This window comes from Taeniopygia guttata, chromosome 13 (assembly GCF_048771995.1).
Source record: "Taeniopygia guttata chromosome 13, bTaeGut7.mat, whole genome shotgun sequence".
NCBI lineage: Eukaryota > Metazoa > Chordata > Aves > Passeriformes > Estrildidae > Taeniopygia > Taeniopygia guttata.
Window position 1 is genome coordinate 8450476 of NC_133038.1, and position 20161 is coordinate 8470636.

The 20161-nt window shown below is 46.2% G+C and overlaps 1 protein-coding gene across 1 annotated transcript in view; it reads right to left on the reverse strand.

Annotated features, from left to right (window-relative positions):
* The window catches only part of NSG2 (neuronal vesicle trafficking associated 2), a 29709-nt gene extending 10521 nt beyond the window's left edge, over positions 1-19188 (reverse strand). Inside the window, 3 exon segments of the mRNA NM_001245149.1 lie at positions 6078-6197; positions 18096-18246; positions 19111-19188. Of these exon segments, the coding sequence (NP_001232078.1) occupies positions 6078-6197; positions 18096-18224 (249 nt within the window). The 5' untranslated portion in view covers positions 18225-18246; positions 19111-19188.
* Between the last annotated feature and the right edge of the window lie 973 nt (positions 19189-20161).

Consider the following 20161-nt stretch of genomic DNA (forward strand, 5'->3'; position numbering starts at 1 on the left):
CAGAAATCCTCCAGGCCCAATGGGAACTGCAGTTATATCCTGGAATTAGCACCAGGGGTATCTCCATGTGGGAGCTTATGGAAATGTTTTCAAGCATTTTGCTCCAAAGCCAAGGGTTAGTTAAGGTTTCTGCTCTGTAAATCTTTTTCCTTCAATATATTCTGTTTTGAAGAATGAACTTTCAGCAGGTGTACCCCACAAAAATTTAGACATGTGAATATTCTCTGTGACTTCCACTTTTGGAGATTTTCTGCAGAACGATTCACTTTCTTCTTCTCTCCAAAAATCAATTAAATGGAAAAAAACCCATACCAAGACTGAACAAATCTCTTCAGCTGATTATTCTGTTAGTGCTTACAGATGGCAAAAATAAATAGAGGCTTTTCCTGACTTTTTGAAAGAGTATCTATGTGTGTAAAGCTAACATAAAACAAGAATGCATTGTAAGGAAATAGGAAAAATGTAATCCATTTCCTGTTAAAAAAATATATTTGAGGGTTTTTTTATTTGCTTTGTTAAGTGGTCCCTAAGCCAGTAGAAAGCATTCCAGTTAAATCAAAATAGATTTTTCTTGTGTATTTTAGACATGGACATGACATTTTTGGGCCCTTGCCTGTACAAAACAATTAAGGAATTAGCTGGGAGTTCTTACAAAACCCCCAGACTCCTACCCAGACAGGGGAAAACCTGCAGGGTTTATAGCAATACCTGGGGCTGTGATCAGACAGATCTGTTCCCTGGCAGCTGAGCCACAAATCCCCACTCAGTTCATCCTCACAGCTCCTGGTTGTCACTGATGATCACAAACGGCTCCATCAATCTGCCTCATGCAGTCTGGGAGAGCCACTGGGACAGATGTGAGCTGTCCTCTTCTCAGAAATCCTCAGAAGAAGGATTTCAGAGCTCAGGCAGAAAGATGAGGAGCACCATTTCTCACCTGCTTGCATGCACACCACGAGTGAGAGCCTGAAGCCACATGGGTGTGAGGGTGCATCAAGGCCAGGCAAGGCTGAGCAGTGTTTTTTTGGGAAAAGAAAACCTGTGACCTTCTGAATGTGCTGAAAATATTCAGCCTCCAAAGAGGCAGCTTTGGCTCCACACTCAGATCATCCACCACAGTCTGGAGAACACTTAGGTGCAGTGAGAGCTGCCTGACATCCCTGCAGGAACTTGCCCACTGCATCCACAGGGAGAGGAGATTGTCTGGAAACTTCTGGGAACTCTCAAAGGGAGGGAATATTCCTCCAAATCAACCCCTTCTTACCGACACTCTCCCTGAGTGCAAGGTTCCAGAGAAAACCCCAGCTCCAGCCCTGCTGCTGGTGCCAGTGCCTGCTCCCTGGGCCTGCCACATCTCTGCTTTTCCTCTGCTCTGTCCCTTGTTCTCCTGGAGTCGTCTGAGCCCCAGCAGCAATTCCCAGCAGAAGGAGAAATCCCTGTGTGCAGCCCCGAGCACCACTCCCATTAGTCAGGGCAGTGGGATCCTCCAGCGGCCACTCGGCATCTCAGATAAGCGATGGGATGTGGCAGTTGCCATGGTAACACTGGCACTGATAGCATTAAAAAGCAGAGGGAGTCCTTTCACCAGGAGTTACTCCTGCCCCGTGGGAACTCAACAATTAAAGGAGACTTTAAAATGTATTTACCACTGAATGGGTACAATGAAAAGCCCCAGCCATTTTTGTGGGAGTTCTTTGCAGGTTAGAGGAAGAACCAGCAGCACAAAACAGCAAACAAGTGAAAGCAGAACATCCCAGGAGGAGTTTGTGGGATCTATGGCATGGATGGGAAGTTTGGAAAGGGGGAGCAGGAATGGCACATTTGGGGCTTTGTGTGTGCGGAAAAGTGAGAATTCCCTGGGGATTTGATGGCTCACCTTCCAGTGGGGGAATCAGGGGAGCATCTTCCATTTAGCAAAGCTGTTACCAACAGGAAATTATTCCCCTGCCCAGAAAAATATTTGTTAATTAGGAGCCAAGAATTTCAGGTATTGGCTTGGCTTTGATCATGAACAATTCTTGCATCACTCTCTGTGTTGTAGGGTGCAGTTGGAGGCAAAGAGATTTTGCTCTAAATCTTTCACGTTAAGTCAGAAGAAAAGAATTGTTCCAGTATGAGCATTTCAACAACAGAAGCTCTTGAATGGGTTCCACTACATTTTAAGGACCTGATGAAAAGTGTGGGCAAGAATTACATCCACAGATTCCTGGATCTGCGTGTGTCAGAGCAGTTTCAGGGTGACCTAATAATAAGAAATAATTTTGATTGCACACTCAACAGGGACAGATGACACAGCCAGTGACTTTGAAAATGCATCTTGCCAAATTGCAGCAAGAAGAATGAAGTTCACAGTCTTCATCAATACTTGCAGATGATTTCTCCAGGTAGATAGATTGCTTGCAAAAAACATCTTAAATATCTCAACTTCTCCCCCGTACACCCACTCCCAACTTGTTCTGTTAAAGACAAGTACTGAGTTTAATTATTCCAACTCTGAAAACATAAACTTTTTAAAGAAACTGATCCACGAAAAAGGAAAGAACTGTGGAAGACTTGAGGAATCAGATAACTATGGGAGGTAGCTATCACCCAGATAATAGTCAATAAATTATTACCTTCCTGAAAATATTTAATAGTTCCGTGGTAGTGGTGAGAAAGGGCACAGACTGGTGTGACAAAGAGACCAGTTTGTGTAAAACCAGTAAGGGGCCAGCAGTTTTAGGTCTGTAGGCCTACACAGAAAGGCCACTCCAGCACATCTTCTGGTGCCATCCAAATAAATCAATGCTGCTGGATGATTTCTGGGCTATCTAGACTGGTTGGAAGAGAAAAGGAATCAGTGAAAACCCTGTTCTCCAGAAGTAACAAGACTTCATTTGGTGGGGAATCTGTTTAAAAAGCAAAAGGGATTAAATCTCTTTTCAGTACTGATAGAAATAAGGGCAGAATGATTACTCACATATGGGAGATTGTTCTTAAAAGATATACAGTGGGGTATCACTGGTGAGGAGGAGCAGGAAGCTCAGATGCAGAGGGTTAGAGCTGTCACCCCACCGAGGAATCAGAGACACATTTACAAACCCTCTCTAAGGCACCTCAGTGTTGTCACAGGATGGCAAAGCCCAGGAACAGGAGCTCCCTTCAAAGCTCACTCCAAAGGTAGAAGCAGTCTGGAGAAGGCAAGGTCTATAAATCACTGCCTGTCAGCTTAGAAAAATGTTCTCTTTGCTTCTCTGTGGAGGAGTAAAATGAGAAAAGAAATTTTTTTTCTGTATGGATGGCTCAACCATAAGGTTATTTTAACATCATTTTCTCGTAACCCATCTACACACAACTATTTAAACAGTTTTATAAAGGAGGTATGAGCTGACTCATGCAGCTGAAGAATCAGCCTAATTGGTCAAACTTCCAGGACACTGTGTGCTGAGATGGAGAGAATCATAATCTCATCTATTAGGGGGTGTGACAAGAGGCAGGAGCTATATCTCAGATTCCTGGAAGAGCTGGTGTGAAATAAGAACCGTTGCCTAGGGACAGTCTCTTCTTTATGATAATTAAAGAGCTCAGATCTGGGCTATTCTGCATGGATGAAAAATATGCAAGCATAAGCTTAAATTCTGGCTTGGGCTTGTTCATGTGAGAAAGTTGTCTAATAATTCATTAGTTTCTTCAATAAAAGATACCCAAAAGGCAGGGAAAAGGGCATCTGTGGACTTGGCTGGCAGGTTCACATGGTCTCTCAAAACTTTTTCCAGATGTCTTGGTCTTCTCTAGCACAAAACCACAGAACTGCAGCTTCTTTTCCCAGGCAGCCAGCCCCAGGACAGCAGGGAATGCCTCAGGCTGTGCCAGGGCAGGCTCAGGGTGGACATCAGCAGGAATTTCCCCATGGAAAGGGTGCTCAGGCACTGGAACTGCCCAGGGAGGTTTGGATCCCCATCCCTGGAGTGTCCCAGGAAGGGCTGGAGGTGGCACTGGGTGCTCTGGGCTGGGGACAAGGTGGGACTCGACGGTCTGGGAGGGCTTTTCCAGCCTCAAAAGGACAAAAGAGAATATGATGATCACAGTTATATCATCTTTTTAAAAGCTTTTAAAAACGTAGCCAAACTGAGATAATAAAAGTTAAGTATTTACTGTCATTTCCTCTTACAAAAATCAAATGTAAGATGATTTCATCAGTACCAGATAATAGGGCAGCTTATAACCAGAGGGCAGGGTTTTTAATAACTTCACTAAAAATATACACTGGGACAAAAATGTGGTGCAATAAAAAGTACAAAAGGTAATAAATATTAGCTATTATCTCGGCTCATTTTGTCAGGAAATAATACTACAAATTTAATGGGATACATGGAAGCCTTATGAAAAGCAGGCAGGGAGAGGCTTAGAGTCTTATCCAGTATTAGAGCAGAGGCTGCCTGATGAATAAGTTGACATTGAAGAGCAGAGAATGAAAATCATATGGATTTTAGAGAAAGGAAATAGCTCAAAAATGAAACTGTGATGCTGCCAGCTCTATAGGAAGAGGCCCAGCTCCCATCTCTGCCAGGGCTCCCAGCTATAGCTCTGAAATGGGAAAACTGCACCAAAAACAGGATGGGAAGAGGAAAAATGCATGAAAGGAAAGGTTTGAATGCAACAGCAAGTTGGGAATTTGAAAAACAAGATACTTAGTAGAAGGAGCAGATGAAATAGCATTTATCCATCAGCTATATATTAAGTCAGTGTGTAAGGAAGAGATGTTCTTGAGTGCTTTTATAAAGTAACAAAGCCAGATTTTTCCTGGTTTTACCCTGCCTTTCACACCCTTCAGGGCTGCAGGAGTCAGTGTTAAATACCCAGGGAGGCAGCAGCATTTATAACACCAACAAGGCCATTTACTGGGGTTAAAGCCAAAACATCAGTCCGGGAGTCTCTCAATTTATTGTTGGTTCTCAGGCACATGGTGTCCGGTTCTGATTTGTGTGGGACACTGGAAATGGCTGCTGTGGTTTCTAAGACTGGGATTTAACCGTGGTTAATTCACTTTACTCTGGTACAATAGAGAGTTACCACTGGTGGTAAATAGTTACTACACACAAGAAGCTCAGGGAAGAATTCAGTGAGTACCAAGAGCAGGTAAGAAATTGCAGATCAAACTGTGATATCCATGGGAAAAATAAACCAGCCAAGAACCATAAACATTTATTCCCACAACTCTTAAGAATAAATGATGCTTTGGAAGGAGCAGGAATGTCACCAGGCACTGCCCACTTTCTCTGTTTTTTACTCAAACTCATTGATATTTCCTCTGACTTTGAAAATGAGCAATCTCCCATTTCTATCATTGCCATGCTCTGTGGTTTAGAAAAAGCACCAGGTCTTCCCAGTGCAAAGGGAGGAAAAACTGGCAGCTACACATTTGAAGTCTAATTTTAGGAGGAACTGAGCCATTCTAATGTGCTGCAGTCAACAGGAACAGACAGCACTCAATAATTCATGAGTTTCTTTCCATGTTTCCATGAGTAGAGCCTGTTGAAAATTTTCCAAAGAAACACTTTCCATTAGAAAATTCCAATTCCTGTGGAGCAACACTGCCTACGGGGCAGGATATGCTTGGATACTTCTCTAATACCTCTTTTCCTATGCATATTGAAGTAGTTTTAAATCTGTAGTAATATAAGAATTATACCAAAGAATTTTAAATATGAAAAGTGTTGACTGGCTATGAGACAAAAGGAATTTTAAAAGGCTAAACAAAATGTTTCAACCAATCTTCACTTGGATTTTTAAAAATTATTTTAACACCAGTGTTTGGGAAGAAAAAGGATTCAAACTTGGTTTATTTTCAATTTGGGCTGGAATATATTTACAGCATTTTCTTGGGAAAGAAAAGCATTTTTTACTTGAGATGTAGCAATGAAGGTATTTTCATGCCTGTCCTAAAAAAACTCTTCACACTCATGCAGATAAGTCTCTCTTTGACCCTGGTGATGAGTGAAGTGTTAAATTTGTTATGTCTTTCCTGTCACTTTGATTCAGTTATTTTAAAATGAATGGAATTTGCATCAGAAGGCAGCAGAACAACCATTTCTTACCTTTAGTCTTTCTGTTACCCCATCAGTGAAACTGACTGTGAATTCAGCAATTTTGGGCACTCTGAGTTTTCCTTTGTTCTTCTGGTCAGGCTGATATTCTGTTCTTGTTTTCACAATTACCTGGAAAATAACAACACTTTTGAGGCTTCTGCCCACAGCAGAGATTTTTGAAGCTTTGTTATCAAAGCATTTCTATATAAACCATCCCCTGGACCTACACAAGCACCATAAATGAACACAAGCCATCACCCCCTCAGGAATAAGAGAGGCAGATAAACTGGCAGATACACAGAACTAGGACAGTGAGCTTATCACACTGAGCCTTAAAATAGCTGGCAGCAAAATGTTTGACACCCACTTTTGTTTAGGAGTATTTAAGTTTTGTATCATGCTCAACAGGCAGAAGAACAGCCCATCCTAAAGAAGAGCCTCGATAATTAAAAGTTCTGTCCAAACAAGTTCTGCTGAAACCAATTTAAATTTAGGCCATTTGGAGTTTCATTCTTTCAGGCTCCAGATGGCCAATATTTATCTTGTATTATCACCTTGGCTTTTCCCCTAAAATCTGTGTCTGATTAATCCAGGTCATACTAATCTTAGAAAATGAGGTGGTTTACACCAGTGCAGAAGACCCTTCCACTTCCTGCTCTCCATTCTGAGCTGCAGCCTGGTGGAAATGAAAATCTCCAGGAGTGGAGGCTGCTCCAGATGAGAGTGACAAGAGTGATCCCAAAGCTCTTAGTTAGAAACAAAACCGTGGTGGAGGATTGGAGCAGATTAAGTGAAGCACAAGGTTGAGTTCCCAGCTAATCAAGGCCTTATTTCCAAATGGAGACAGCAAAGTCTGCTTTGGACCAAAGAGAACCCCAGGTATTTAATCCTCCTGCGTTTAATGCATGTGGAAATCAGAGGCACCGAGGAGTCATAAGCCTATTTTCTGGATTCAAATGCAAATCATTAAAGACTGATGAATATTTACATCCTCCAGCAAATCCCTCTCAATAGTTTTTATTACAGGAGCAATTGCAATATTAATACTTGGCGAGAAGAAGGGACAAAAAGCCACATAAATACGTTTCTATGAGCAGCTGGGAGCTCAGGATTTGTGATGACACAATGTTAGAGTTCTAGATATTAAAAATTTTAAACTTTCTGTACTGACTCTGACTCCCAAGAGAACATTACATTTAACCTGAGGCTGTAAAAAAAAAAACTTCCAAAATTGATTGACAATACTAAAATTACAAGTGTGTAGTTAATTAGAAGTGTGTAATATCACAAGGTGAAAAACTTAGAATTTGAAGTTTTAGAATATAGTAATATATATGAAAGATAAAAATGTTAGGGTGGAGGCAAGTTGTTCTTCTTTACTTTCTTCCTTCTTCTTCATAAGTTTAAGTAATATTTTGTAATTAGACAAAAAAGTCCACACTGCAGACTTCAAGTAATTAGCTGCTGAGTTAAAAGAAAAAATAATTGAAGTGTCGTTTGTTAGTTAGATAATTTAGCCTTAAAAAAACCTTATAACAGAAAATAGTCAACCATTTTATACCTTATTAATGAAAAACTACAACAATGCAAAACAGAAGAGGGGAAATGATAAATGGGGACAAGCTTGGGCAGGTTTGGGGTGAATCCTGACCCCGCTCTTATCCCCATTTGTTGATTCAAACCCATTTTGCCCACCCTGCCCAGCACATTGTGGGCAAAATAAAGCAAAGCTCCCTCTGCAGCCAAGACCAAGTGGCCCAGGTCAGCTCTGAGCTCCAAACAAGCAATGACCTCCTTTTCTCCCTCCAGAGGAGGTAAATGCACCCAGTACAGCTGGCCAGCCTTCAGTCTCCTCCCTGGCCTTCTGCACACCCAGTACAGTAAATTATAGAGCATCAGCCAGCAGCACCAGCCAGACAGTGTTTAGAAATTGCTCTCTTTCTGTTTTCAGACAATATCCAATTCTCCCAAATTCATGCTTCCTGCCTGATATAAATCTTAGCCGCAGACAATTTTAAAAATTTATATGAGAGCTTTTCCACAAACTGTAACACTGGGTCTTAATGAAAGCCCATGAAGACAGAATATAAGAAAAAGAATCAAATTTTAAACTTTCCTCGTTTCTAGCTATAATGAATTTTTTTATCATCAACACCAATTTTGTTATGGCTATTTTTTAACTGTTCCATTGCACCACTAAGCAGGAAAGTTTGAATCATGCTGTCTGCAGGGATACAGAGTCTGAAAATGAACCCACACAGCCCTTCCTTCACCAGGCATCAGATTCAGGTCCAGCAGCAATTCTATCACATCTGGGAATAAATAAGCAAGCTCAGGCCCCAGCCAGATCAGAAGGTACTTAAAACACAATTTGCTGACTGTGCCAGCAGTGAAATGAGTGTGCACAGAGCCAGAGTCACCCTGGGCAGTGTTTTGCAGAGGTATCAAAAAGCTTTGGTAGAAGAGGGAAGAAGCACCTTTGCTAAAGGGCTTTTACAGGCAAAAGTTAAAAACCTGCTCTCCAGAAGTGTCTTTGTCAGTCATCTGCTGAAATTACTCAGCAGCAGAAAGGGCAGGCAGCGAAGTCTCCTTTTTAGAGGAGAGCACAGAAATCAAATGACAAAGGTCAAACAGAAAACTGGAAACCTGCAGGAGGGGGGACCATTCAATATCGTGGCAGCAATGATAAAAATGCAATTTTGCTGAGGGCATGGGGTGTACATTGAGAAGAACAGAGCTCCTTCTTGCTCAGTCCCCCACAGGCTAAATAAATCAGTCTGAGCATGGATCCTACTCTTGCAGAGTTAAAAGTGCAAATTTAGAAAAGGAATAATCAATCTTCTAAAGAAATCTTTCTGCATTTTCAGCCTTTTTTTTTTTTTTTTTTTGTTTTCATTTTCCAGACTTCTGATTTGAGATGGGTGGGAAAGATTTGCCTTCCCCCATTCCCTGCCATCACTCCTTTTTCACCTTCTTTTTCCATTTTGTCAGCGAGAAAAAAGAATTCCTGGCAGTGAAGTCTTCCAGAAATTCTACCCAAATTGCCGCTGAACGTCGAGTAATAAAAGCCTCCTGACTGTGCAGTCGGGGCAATGATCGGACCTCGTTTATCAGCGGCTGCCCCAGCAGCTGCAGCCAGCCCGGATCCCACTATTCCCATGCAAACAAGGAACATCCATCTCGCACCACGACAGCTTTCCTGGGAGAGCTGCTGCCGCCCATTACACACCAGAATCATCCCCAGCCCCTCTCCTTGGCTCTTCTGCAGCGGTGCTGGCTTGGGAATTGCTCTGCATTGAAATCAGGGAAAGGAAGGGCAAAATTGGGGTCCTGGAGAGCTGCAATTCCAAGGAAACCGAAGGGAAAGAAATGCCATCTCCTTCCATCCTCTGGAAAAGAGCTGCTCTAACGGGGACTTTCCAGATGGATTTAGCTCAGGGAGTCTCCCTGCAGATTATCTTGCTCCTGTGATCTGTTCTTAAAAGTTTTCACACCATTTCACAGAGCTACAGCACCTTCAAGTTGCAGGAACTGAGCTGTTCTTGCATATGTAGTAAAGGGGACACCAATAAATTGCCTGCGACTTTCTTAATTTTACACCCAAAATAAAGCTGTTGAAAGTTGCTTCCTAGATGGACTTTGCAGAGTGAGAATATGAGAAGAGGGAAGAGAGTTATGGACCAGCAAAAAGTCACATCTAATTATGGAAACCCTCACTGCAGCCCTTGCAGCTTCCTCCTTAACCAGGTTTGTTTAGAATTTGAGCTAATTAACCACCAATTCAGCAAAGCACTTAAGCATGCAAGTAGTCCTATTAACATCAGCAGGATGAGCCGGATATTTCAAGTTAAGCGTGCATTTTAAGGGCTTTGGCCTACTGGAGCTGACTTCAGGCTCCCTCCCACAGCCACTTCCAACACGGGTGCTTGGGGATCCTGGGGAATTCTTCATCAATTGCTCAGGGGCTCTGCACACAGCATGACCCCAGCATCCCAGATTACTCATGGAGGAGTAGGGAAAAAAGACAAAAAAAAAAGAATCTCAGTAATGTGCTGAGTCAGGAGTTCACATCAGGGTTGGTTCACTGCTTTCAATGCACTGTTTTCTCAGACCTTCATTAATGAGAGAGAATGGCAGCTCCAGGAGATTCTCCACATAAATGTCACATTTTTGGGATTAGGGGCTAGCAAAGGATGATGGGGTGGGAAGGCAGTCAGAACCTATGGAAAATGGCAGCTCTCTGCAGAATTGTCCCCCTCAGCCATCCCAGGTCAGCAGACTCAGCAACATTCCGTGTCTGGAAAGGTTTTGACATTCTGTTCTCTTCCTTGGATCTTCTAGTTCCTCATTCCAGTCCCTCAAACACTTCTGAAGAGCTCAGAGGAGCCTGCAGGGAATGGCCTGGAAATTGTGAAACCCCACCACAACAGGACCACAAGCCACATCCATCACCCTGCTCCACACAACATGTTTCTAATGATGCTGTTTGCAAATACATTTATTGAGTCCCAAACCTAAATGCTCTTATTATTCCAGGCTTCATGCCAGTGCCATGACTGGGATCAATAGGAAATCTTGCCTCAGCTTTAATGGATGCAGGACCATGCACCCTCTCTGTAGTGATGCTTTGGAAAATTATAGGTATGCTGAGGTGAGAAACAACAGATGAGAGTCTGCCTACACCAGCAGGAAATCCATCATCGACAACCTTGAGAAGGTAAACAGTGGGAGAGTGCTGGGAAATCCAGGGATTTGGGCTGCTGAAAGGGAAAAGAAAGCAAGCTTCTAACCAAGTGGGCTATATTAAAAGCATTTGCTGTGAGGAGGAAGGAGCAGAGTAGATGTGAAATGTGACAAATTGAAAAATATCCCATTAAGCATAGAACCTTGAAAAGGATTTTCCAGCAATGGGATGAAGTAAGTGTTTCAGAAAATGAACTGATATGAATTCTGAGCCTTGTCTCCAACTGGCTAAATGTAACATCATTCATTGCCACTTTATATTTGCATTTGAGCTCTATGGTTTTCCCTGAAGAAATGAGTAATAATATTTAACATAACTGGCATTGTGAAAACTTTAAATTATTCATTTGGAAAAGGACATGCAGCCCTGCTGTAATTCCCACTCCACTGCCACGGTGCATGTAATATATTGTGGTTCAGGTGCTGCAAAGCGCAAACCATAAAAATTTAAAATACTACTTCCTGGGATTATTAATAATGAAGAGTCTCTCAGTCGGGGTAGCCGTAAGATTGACAGAAGTGATAAACAAAATGTATTGCTGCTACCAAGGAGAACAGTTCCCTCCAAGTTCAAAGCTGGACTTTGTAGTCCCACAAAATGGTTGTAACACCCCCACCCGTTTCCAGGAGGATTAGTCAGGCTCACTTTTAAATGAAAATGAGACTCAGCTTCCTTCCTTTCCACACCTTTCTCCATTCCTTGCAGAAACAGAAGAGAAAATACCAACTTTTCACTGGCACCAATGTTGTGGTTTCCTTTGCCTTTGTTACCCAACGAAGCATCAGCACTGAGCAGGAGCTCAGGGTGCAGCAGGGGCCAGGTGACAGCAAAAGGTGCCCCCAGCCTAAAGCTGGCACCAAATCTGCTGGGACTGGGGCAGGTTCTCCCCTCATGTGCTCCAAGCCAAGCAATGGCCAGAATCCACCACCTGCTCACACAATTCTGCAGCTTAATCCTCACCCAGAGCCAGCTCCAAAGAGCAGATGAGATGTGCACATTGCCAACAGCAGCTGAAGTTAAAATGCTCAGCACTAAAAGAATAGAGGAAAATAAATGAGAAAATCATGTTTCAGGGCTTAAAACAATCTCTGGCCTTGCAGGCTTAGGATGAAACATTGATAGGCATGAGCAGCTCCATGCAGGACCTCCTGTACCTCCTCCTGACTGTTGCCCTGGCTACTGCCAGAAACTGGAAAAAGTGCACAAATTGCAGATTACCTGGCAATCCCCATGCTGCAAATTCCCAGATTTTTAGAGAATTAGGTCTTTAAAACTTCCCCAAATGGTTATGGCTATGTCCCATCCTACAGGAATGGCAGCTGTGCTTCCAAATCTACAGGATGGACACATCTCAGCAGGCTGATATTAAAATTGGCATTTGGGATATAGGTAATGGCATCCTAATCATTATTTGAATATATAAAGTGCCTGAAAGATCAAGCAGTAAACAAAGTAGAAATGTGAAAATGTTAAGAAAAAGATGCCTTGGATCAAATCCATAGTCCCTGGAGAAAGCCAGGGTCAGTATTCTGCTATTTTTTTACCCTATATCAGCTCATCTAATGGGTGTTGTGCTAGAAATGAGTTTTACAGGGGGTGGTAGGAAAAAAGTGGTCTCCTGACTCAGTGCCAGGAGCATATTCCAGGCATAAGGAACATCACAAAAGGACAAAGACAGCAAATGTAATCAGCCCTGGCATCACCAGTGAAAGGCAGCACAGAATGCAAAAGCTGCACTGGGAGCTGAAAGCAGCTGAGAAGGGCAAGGCACAGCCCCAAGAACAAAAGTGGCTTGGAATTTATTCAGCCACATCTCCCTACAAATCTCTGGGTGCCCATAACCACCAGGAACCCACAGGAGATGGGGTGAGAAAATTTATTTCAGTAGGTTCATCCAGGAGAGGGTTTAGCAAAGCAGACAAAAGAATCAATCACAAATTGGCTGGGCTGAATTAGCAGAGCTCCACTGATTTCCCTTCAGCTGCCCTGATTTACAGCAGCCAAGATTCTTGCCCAGTTCTCCTTTCCAGATCAGTAAGGAACTGGTATGTGGGGTTCACTTGACAGTCTTGCTGAAATCACTTCCACCTCAGCAGTGGGCTTTCATGGTAGAAAAAAGGGCAGGCTCAGCCCAGGCTCCATAGCCCAACAGCCATTCCCTGAGTCCATTCCTGCTGTTTCTGCAGGATGCAGCTCCAGGAATTGCAGTGCAGACATAGCTGGGCTTAACAGAGGTAATGGAGCTCACAAACCCAGGTAGCTGTAAAGCCCCTAATTCAGGCACTGATGGCAGAGCAGTTAAGGAGGGAGATTTCTGCCCAGGCTACACAAATCCTCGGATGTTCAGAGTGAAGCTCGGCTGCAGCAGCACATTCCCTGGATGATGGGAGACTGCTGGAAGCTGCTCCAGGTCCCTGTGAGCACCCTGTGAACAGCCCTAGTGGAAGGATTGGTGTGTGAGAGGAAGGCCAGCACAGAGTGACATCCAAACAGGAGCAGAAACTGCCAAGGACACAAGCAGGGCTGTCCAAAACGTGCAGACAACATCAAGGATGTTTCCCAAAAGCTGCTCTGCCCCTCTGCCCCAGTGGGATGCTGCAAGGATTTATTACAGCCCAACGAGCAGGGGTGGTGCTCAGTTCTAATACACATCCAGAGGACAAAGGAATTAGCACAGTGTAGGAGGGGGAGGAGAAGAAGGCTCAGACGTTGCTATTTGTGGGGATGAGGCAGAGCATCCCAAATGGAGAAAGGATAAGGAAAGGCAAGACAGCCTGTTCCTTCTTATTTGTTATTCCCTTCCTTTGTTTTATCCATGTTTTATCCATGTTCATCCTCCTCCTCCCTCTTCCTTCCTCCCCCAGCCTCATCACCATCGCTGCTCCATCCCTGCTTTTGCCATTTGCTCCATCCCACCAGCAGAGGAGCAGGAGCTGCCTGTCCCCGGCTCATCCAGAGCTCCTGCAGCTTCCCAGGAATGCTTAGCCGGGAATGCTGAGCTGCCTCCAGCCCCAGCAGGAGCAGCAGCTCCCCAAAAGCAGCCCCACTCGTGCCTCCAGGCTGCACCGAGGGCAGGCTGACACCGCCAGCCAGACGGAGCTCCAAGCAGTCCCCGAGGTACAGGAGCACTCATCCAGCTACACTGAATTATCCCTGCTCAGCTGGCCAGGACTAAACGTTATTTTCTGTTAAACCAACAGGGACAGGCTGTGAACACCAGGGACGCCCCCGATCTCCAGGAACTCTGTGTAAATGCATGGCCTCAACCACTCAGAGAGGGATGTGGCCAGGGGCAGGAATTTGCCACTAGAGAAATTAATTCTCCAGCCTCCTGATGCATTCAAAATAAAGAACAATGGACCACATGATAAGCCTTCAGCAGCCTTCACCACAAAAGAGGTACCGGATGTTTTTTACAGCCTGACAAGAGCTTTCATGCACTTTTGTGTTATGTAAAATTAGGATTTTACTGCCAGAACAGAGGTATTTCCTGCTGGATTATACTGAAGTGAGCCAAGGGACCAAGAGGTCCCCAGTTGTTGGTTTCATTTCATATTTCAGTGAACAGAATGGTCCCTGAAAAGCTGCACATCTTTCAGCACTATCATTGCAGGGACACAATCACAGCTGAAGCTGTTTGTCTATGCCTTGGAAAACAAGGCAACAGCTCCTCTTTTTCCCTTTGGTCCTAAAAGATAAAAGATTTCTGGTTTTTTGTTTGTTTGTTTGTTTGGTTGGTTTTTGTTTGTTTTTTTGTTTTTGGTTTTTTTTCCCCTTTTTGAATCAGAAGAAATGAAATTCAGAGACATAAAAAGCCAGGCCGAGGGCTTGTCATTGTTGATGGGGCTATTATTGCTGTTACATGGATGGATTTCATGAAAAAGGCCATGCAAAAATGATTTAGGAGCACCTGACTGCCTTCTGCTCCAGCAAGGGAACAGGGGACAAGGGAAATGCTTCAAGATTGTCCATAAATAAAAACGCACAGCAGGCTTAGCACCTAAGGGGGACAATTCCCCGCAGCCACACAAGTGCTGACAGAAGGATGAGAACATTGATGATGCAGGAGGAGCAGCAGGAGGAGGGGACACCCTCCTTTGGTGGGAGAAGGAAGAAGACATTCCAGTGGCCTGCAATTTTAAAAAAAGAAAGGTTGCCAAATTAAATGCATTTTTCCAACAGCAGCAAGGTGGAAGTCAGAGGGAGCTGCTAAGCTCTCAGTGCTTTGGAGAACAAGCCTGTTAGGAAAGCACCCCCAAAATGACAGACAGGAAATTTAAGCACACCTTTTAAGAGTTTTCCTTTCTTACCCCCATATGATTTCTTCAGGGAACTATCTGAAAAGAGGTGGACTTCAGAAAAATCCTCATTGTTATATTCTATTTCTGTATCCTTTCTCTGACAGAGGAACCAGACACAAAAAACACTTGGCAAGAGATGATGGAAGCTCTGGTGAAACACCTACATAGCTTAATGCTGAGAGTCATTTTGAGTGACTCTCAAAGTGTTTCAGCCACAAAAATGTCCTTAAAATAAAGAAAAATTAGAGAATTCAAGGTCCTTGAACCACAATTTTCAGTCTGTAGGTTCCACAGGCTTTGTGGGGTGCTTTTAGGGATTCAACAAACAAAAAGCTTGATGTTCTTCAACTTGCATGCAGGTATCTAAGACTCAACTGAAACAAAAAGCCTATAAAGGAACAGAACTTGCAAATACACAGCAGGTGAAGGCATTATTGTAGGGACAGCAGCTGGGCTGCCCAGCACAAGCCTTGTAAACTCTTGGGTCACTATCCAAAGCTGTTATTACTCCTCCTCTAGACAGCGCCCTGAGCTGCACCCAAACCTCCCTGCCCTGGTTTTGATGCACTGTGGATTGCCCTGACCCCAGGGTTAGATGCAGGTCAAAAGCGCAGTTTCCTGAATTAAGATCCTTTCTGACAGCGAAGAGAAGCCCAGAAAGGGGAACACTTAGCAGGGCTGGATTTTCTTTAGGTTTCACTTCCAGGGGCTGCCAGGACAATGCACGCTGTGTGTGCAGAGCCGAGGATGCGATGCAGGAGCTGGCCGGCAGCATCGCCTCCCTGCGGATCCCTGGATCGCAGGAAAGCCCCTGGAGCTGTCCCGCACCGCCAGCACCGCGGCTCCTCGGGCTCTGCTCGCTCCTGCAGCATCCCATGCACCGGGCACAGGAAGCACCTTGCCTCATGGTCTCATTCTCCCGGGCTAAAATCAACTGTTCGTGGAGAAAAGTCAATTTTAGGTGTTTTCTTAACCCAGTCTCCTGAGAGCAAGACAAGTCTAAACAAGAATATACCCTGAAAGACTTGAAATCCGTGTCCACTCCTCCTCAGGGGGACAGCCTGCCTGAATTCAGTAGCAGCTCTGCTTTCTCAAGAACAAAGCTGCAATTTGCCCCTCTCACTTAACCTCTGCCCAAGCTTTTCACCTGAGACTCAGCTCCTGATCAGCAGCTCTTTAAACAGCCCCTGTGCCTCGGGGTGAACTCACCCCACCGGAACCCCTTCTACAGAGAGCAAAGGAAACAGGTCGTGAATTATTTTGCTTTTATCATAAATAACCTCTCCTCCTGGTGAAGGGATTTCCAGCCCGTTAACTCCGGGCCTGCTGCATGGAGGAGATGAACCACAGCCTGCAGAAATCAATAGCTCTGACTCTAATGAGTTCTGAATCACGCTCAGCACGCCCAGAGACACATCCCACACTTCCAGCAAAGAAAAATATGGATGCTGGTAGATGCACTGGCAGTAATATATGCTAATGAAGGTAATGTAACCTAACAACACGTGAATTATTGATGTGGGCATGTTTAAACAGAAAAATCAGCAAGGAATCACACCACACCGATCCACGCCAGTGTTTGCTCACCAACAGGCAACGGGAACTGTGGTGCTTCCTCGTTACCACTTGATCAGCTTGGAAAGATCTTGGTTGGGTAATCCATGTCTCACCTGCTCCACAAGTCATTTAAATTCCACATTGCCATGTGACACTGGATGATCTCAACGAGCCCTTTGTATTGGCATCAAAGGAGCGACTTTTACACACCTACGGTTCCCCCGAGCTTTTCAGACATTTATGACAAATCATATTACCTTGCCCGAATGATTTTGCTTCATCTTATTTATCAGAGTCACAGGTAAGGGCTGGCTTAGCCTCTGTTTCACAACATTTCATAGAAGTCCAACCCTCCTGAATTCAGCCAAGTTGCTCCTGATTGCCATGAGGCACGTGGAGAACGGGACCAGTTCCTTTGTCTGGCACAGAGGATGCCAAGGCAGTTGACTCAGCTCTATCCTAAAATAAACATGATTTGTCTACCTAGACAGGTTGATCACATCCATCACCATGTTCTCCTAATGTATTTACAGAAAATTCATTTTGTACCACGGTAAAAGCAGGATATATGTTCAATAACCATCAGTGTTAATTTTGCTGTTATTCCATTATCCTGTGAGATCTAATAATTCTGTCTGTACTTTGGGGTGGGCTGGCTCCACCTCTGTGGTATCTGGGAACTACATTGCAGACAGGCTTTGTTTTGGTGAGGGCGGTTGGGGAATACGGATTTTTACAGTCTCATCATGTCCTCACCATGTTATACTGATATGCATCATCCCCACAGGGATGTAGACAAAAGATTTCCTTTTTGGCTGCAGCCAAAAAGTCCCAACACAGCCCGCAGCCAATCGCACATTCCTGGGAGTTTAGTGCTGCATTCAGGTGTGAGAGACTCGAGAGGGCAGGGGAGAACAATGTCCCCTGCCCGGGGCCAAACGAGTCCCTGGGCTGTCCCCCAGGAACTCAGCCACTGTCCCCAGAGAAATCAGCATTCTCAGTGCCCAAATCAGCTTTGCAAAGCCACAGAGAAGACAACGGAGCTTGACTGAGATAATTAAAACAGCTGCTTATTTCGGCAGAGTTATCACATTACCTCCTCTCAAAGCAGGCCATTAATCTTACTGATAATAACATATTGCACAATGCTCCTCAGTTTCCCCAGTGCTTGCAAGACAAACACACCAAGCTTTTTTTGTAGTTGCATTTAGGAATATTTGGTGTTCTTTTTTTGAGGAGGGAGGGCACTGGGGGACTGCTGCGTACTTATTTGATGTGTTTAAACAGATAAATACACAGTGAAATATAACCCCTTTTTATTTATTGAATTAAGGTTCCACAATTCCCATCACCAGAGCCCAGTGACAACTAAGGGGCACGTCCGTGTGCGCAACCATGCAGGAGCACATTCTGATTTTGTTTTACCTTCTCCGGAGCCGGGAACTGGAGGTGATTTACTTCCAAAGGCGTGATCAAAGGAACTGTCTGAAAACCATCTTCGTTGGATGGTTGTTTGTTGTTCTTGTCGTTCAAATTACTCCCCAGCTTCACCATCCTTGCACCCGGCTTTCCAGACCTGAAACCGGGGGAGACGAGCAATGTCACCGGGGCAGGGGGAAGGGGACAATTCCTGCCTTGCCCTGCTCGGTTTGGGTTCAGGTGTCGGTGCCTGGGTTTCAGGGAATGTCACTTCAGTACACCAAAGCATTTGCCCTACCCAGACACCCCAAAAACACCCTCTAAACCCAAAAAGAGCCTTTATACCCCACAAACAGCCTCTAAACCCCACCAGCACACTCCAAACCCCACAAATAGCCTTTGTACCCCACAAACACCCTCTAAACCCCACAAAAAGCCTTTAAATCCCACAAACTGCCTCCAAACCCTACAAACAGCTTCTAAACCCTCCGCTGTCGGCCGAAACACGGCAGATCCCAAAGAGCCGGGAAAGCCACCGGCACTGGGGGGAATGCCACCAACACGGCTGGGAATGTCACCAGCACTACCGGGAATGACACCAGCACCACCGGGAATGTCACCAGCACTACCGGGAATGACACCAACACCACCGGGAATGACACCAGCACCACCGGGAATGACACCAGCACCACCGGGAGTGCCACCAGCATACTGGCAATGTCACCAGTGCTGGCAGTAGAGCCACCAGCACCACCGGGAGTGTCACCAGCACCACCGGGAATGTCACCAGCACCGCCACCACCGCGGACACGCAGTGGGACACAGGGACACGGCGTGTCTCCCACTGATCCCAGGAGGGTTTTTGATACCCTTCTCCCATTTTTGCAGCCCCCTTGAGGGTTCAGAACCCTTGCACATCCCAGAACGCTCGGGGGTCCCCCCCCTTCCCACCTCCCGGCAGCGCCAGCGCCGGCGGTCAGGGCACGGCGGGAGGTTCCGCGGGCACGGCCGCGTTACTTACTGCCAAGCAGGCGGCGAGAGGCGTCGGTGGGGCCGGTGTGGAGCCCGCGGTGTCCGCGGGGGGAGCGGTGCTGAAGGGACAGCGCTGCGCTCGCTGCGGCTCCGCCGGTGACTGAGGCGGGCGGGGCGGCGGCTCCTTCCCCCCCCAACACACACCGCCCGCCCGCCCTCAGCGCCGCCGCGGCCCCGCGCGCCCCCTGCCGGCCGCGCCGCGCGCCGAGGGCGCAGCGCCCCCTGCAGGCCGCGCGGGCTGCGGGAGCGGCCGTGTCCCCAAGTGTCGCCGTGGTGTCCCCTCAGCTGAGGGAGCGGCCATGTCCCCGTTGTGTCCCCGTGGTGTCCCCTCAGCTGAGGGAGCGGCCGCGTCCCCGTTGTGTCCCCTCAGCTGAGGGAGCGGCCGTGTCCCCGTGGTGTCCCCGTTGTGTCCCCTCAGCTGAGGAAGCGGCCATGTCCCCACGGTGTCCCCGTCTGTTCCCTCAGCTGAGGGAGCAGCCGTGTCCCCGTTGTGTCCCCGTGGTGTCCCCTCAGCTGAGGGAGCGGCCGTGTCCCTGTGGTGTCCCCGCGGTGTCCCGGTGGTGTCCCCTCAGCTGAAGGAGCAGCCGTGTCCCCGCGGTGTCCCTCTGGTGTCCCCACGGTGTCCCTCTGGTGTCCCTGCGGTGTCCCTCTGGTGTCCCCACGGTGTCCCCGTGGTGTCCCCTCAGCTGAGGGAGCGGCCGTGTCCCCGTTGTGTCCCCGTGGTGTCCCCTCAGCTGAGGGAGCGGCCCTGTCCCCTCAGCCGGGGTGGGGTCACCGCGACATTTCCAGGGCATTGCCCAGGCATGGACAGCACCACGGCAGAGAGATGCTGGGCGGCGTCACGGGGACAAGGAGCCCCACTGCCAGCCTCTGGGCCTTGGGGGTGCTGAGTGCTGTGTCCCTCAAAATGGGGCTGTGTCCCTCACAATGGGGCTATGTCCCATTGTGTGTGCATGTCGCACAATGACATGGGATCATGGAATGGTTTTGGGTTGGAAAGGACCTTAAAGATCACCTCTGCCATGGCAGGGACACCTTCC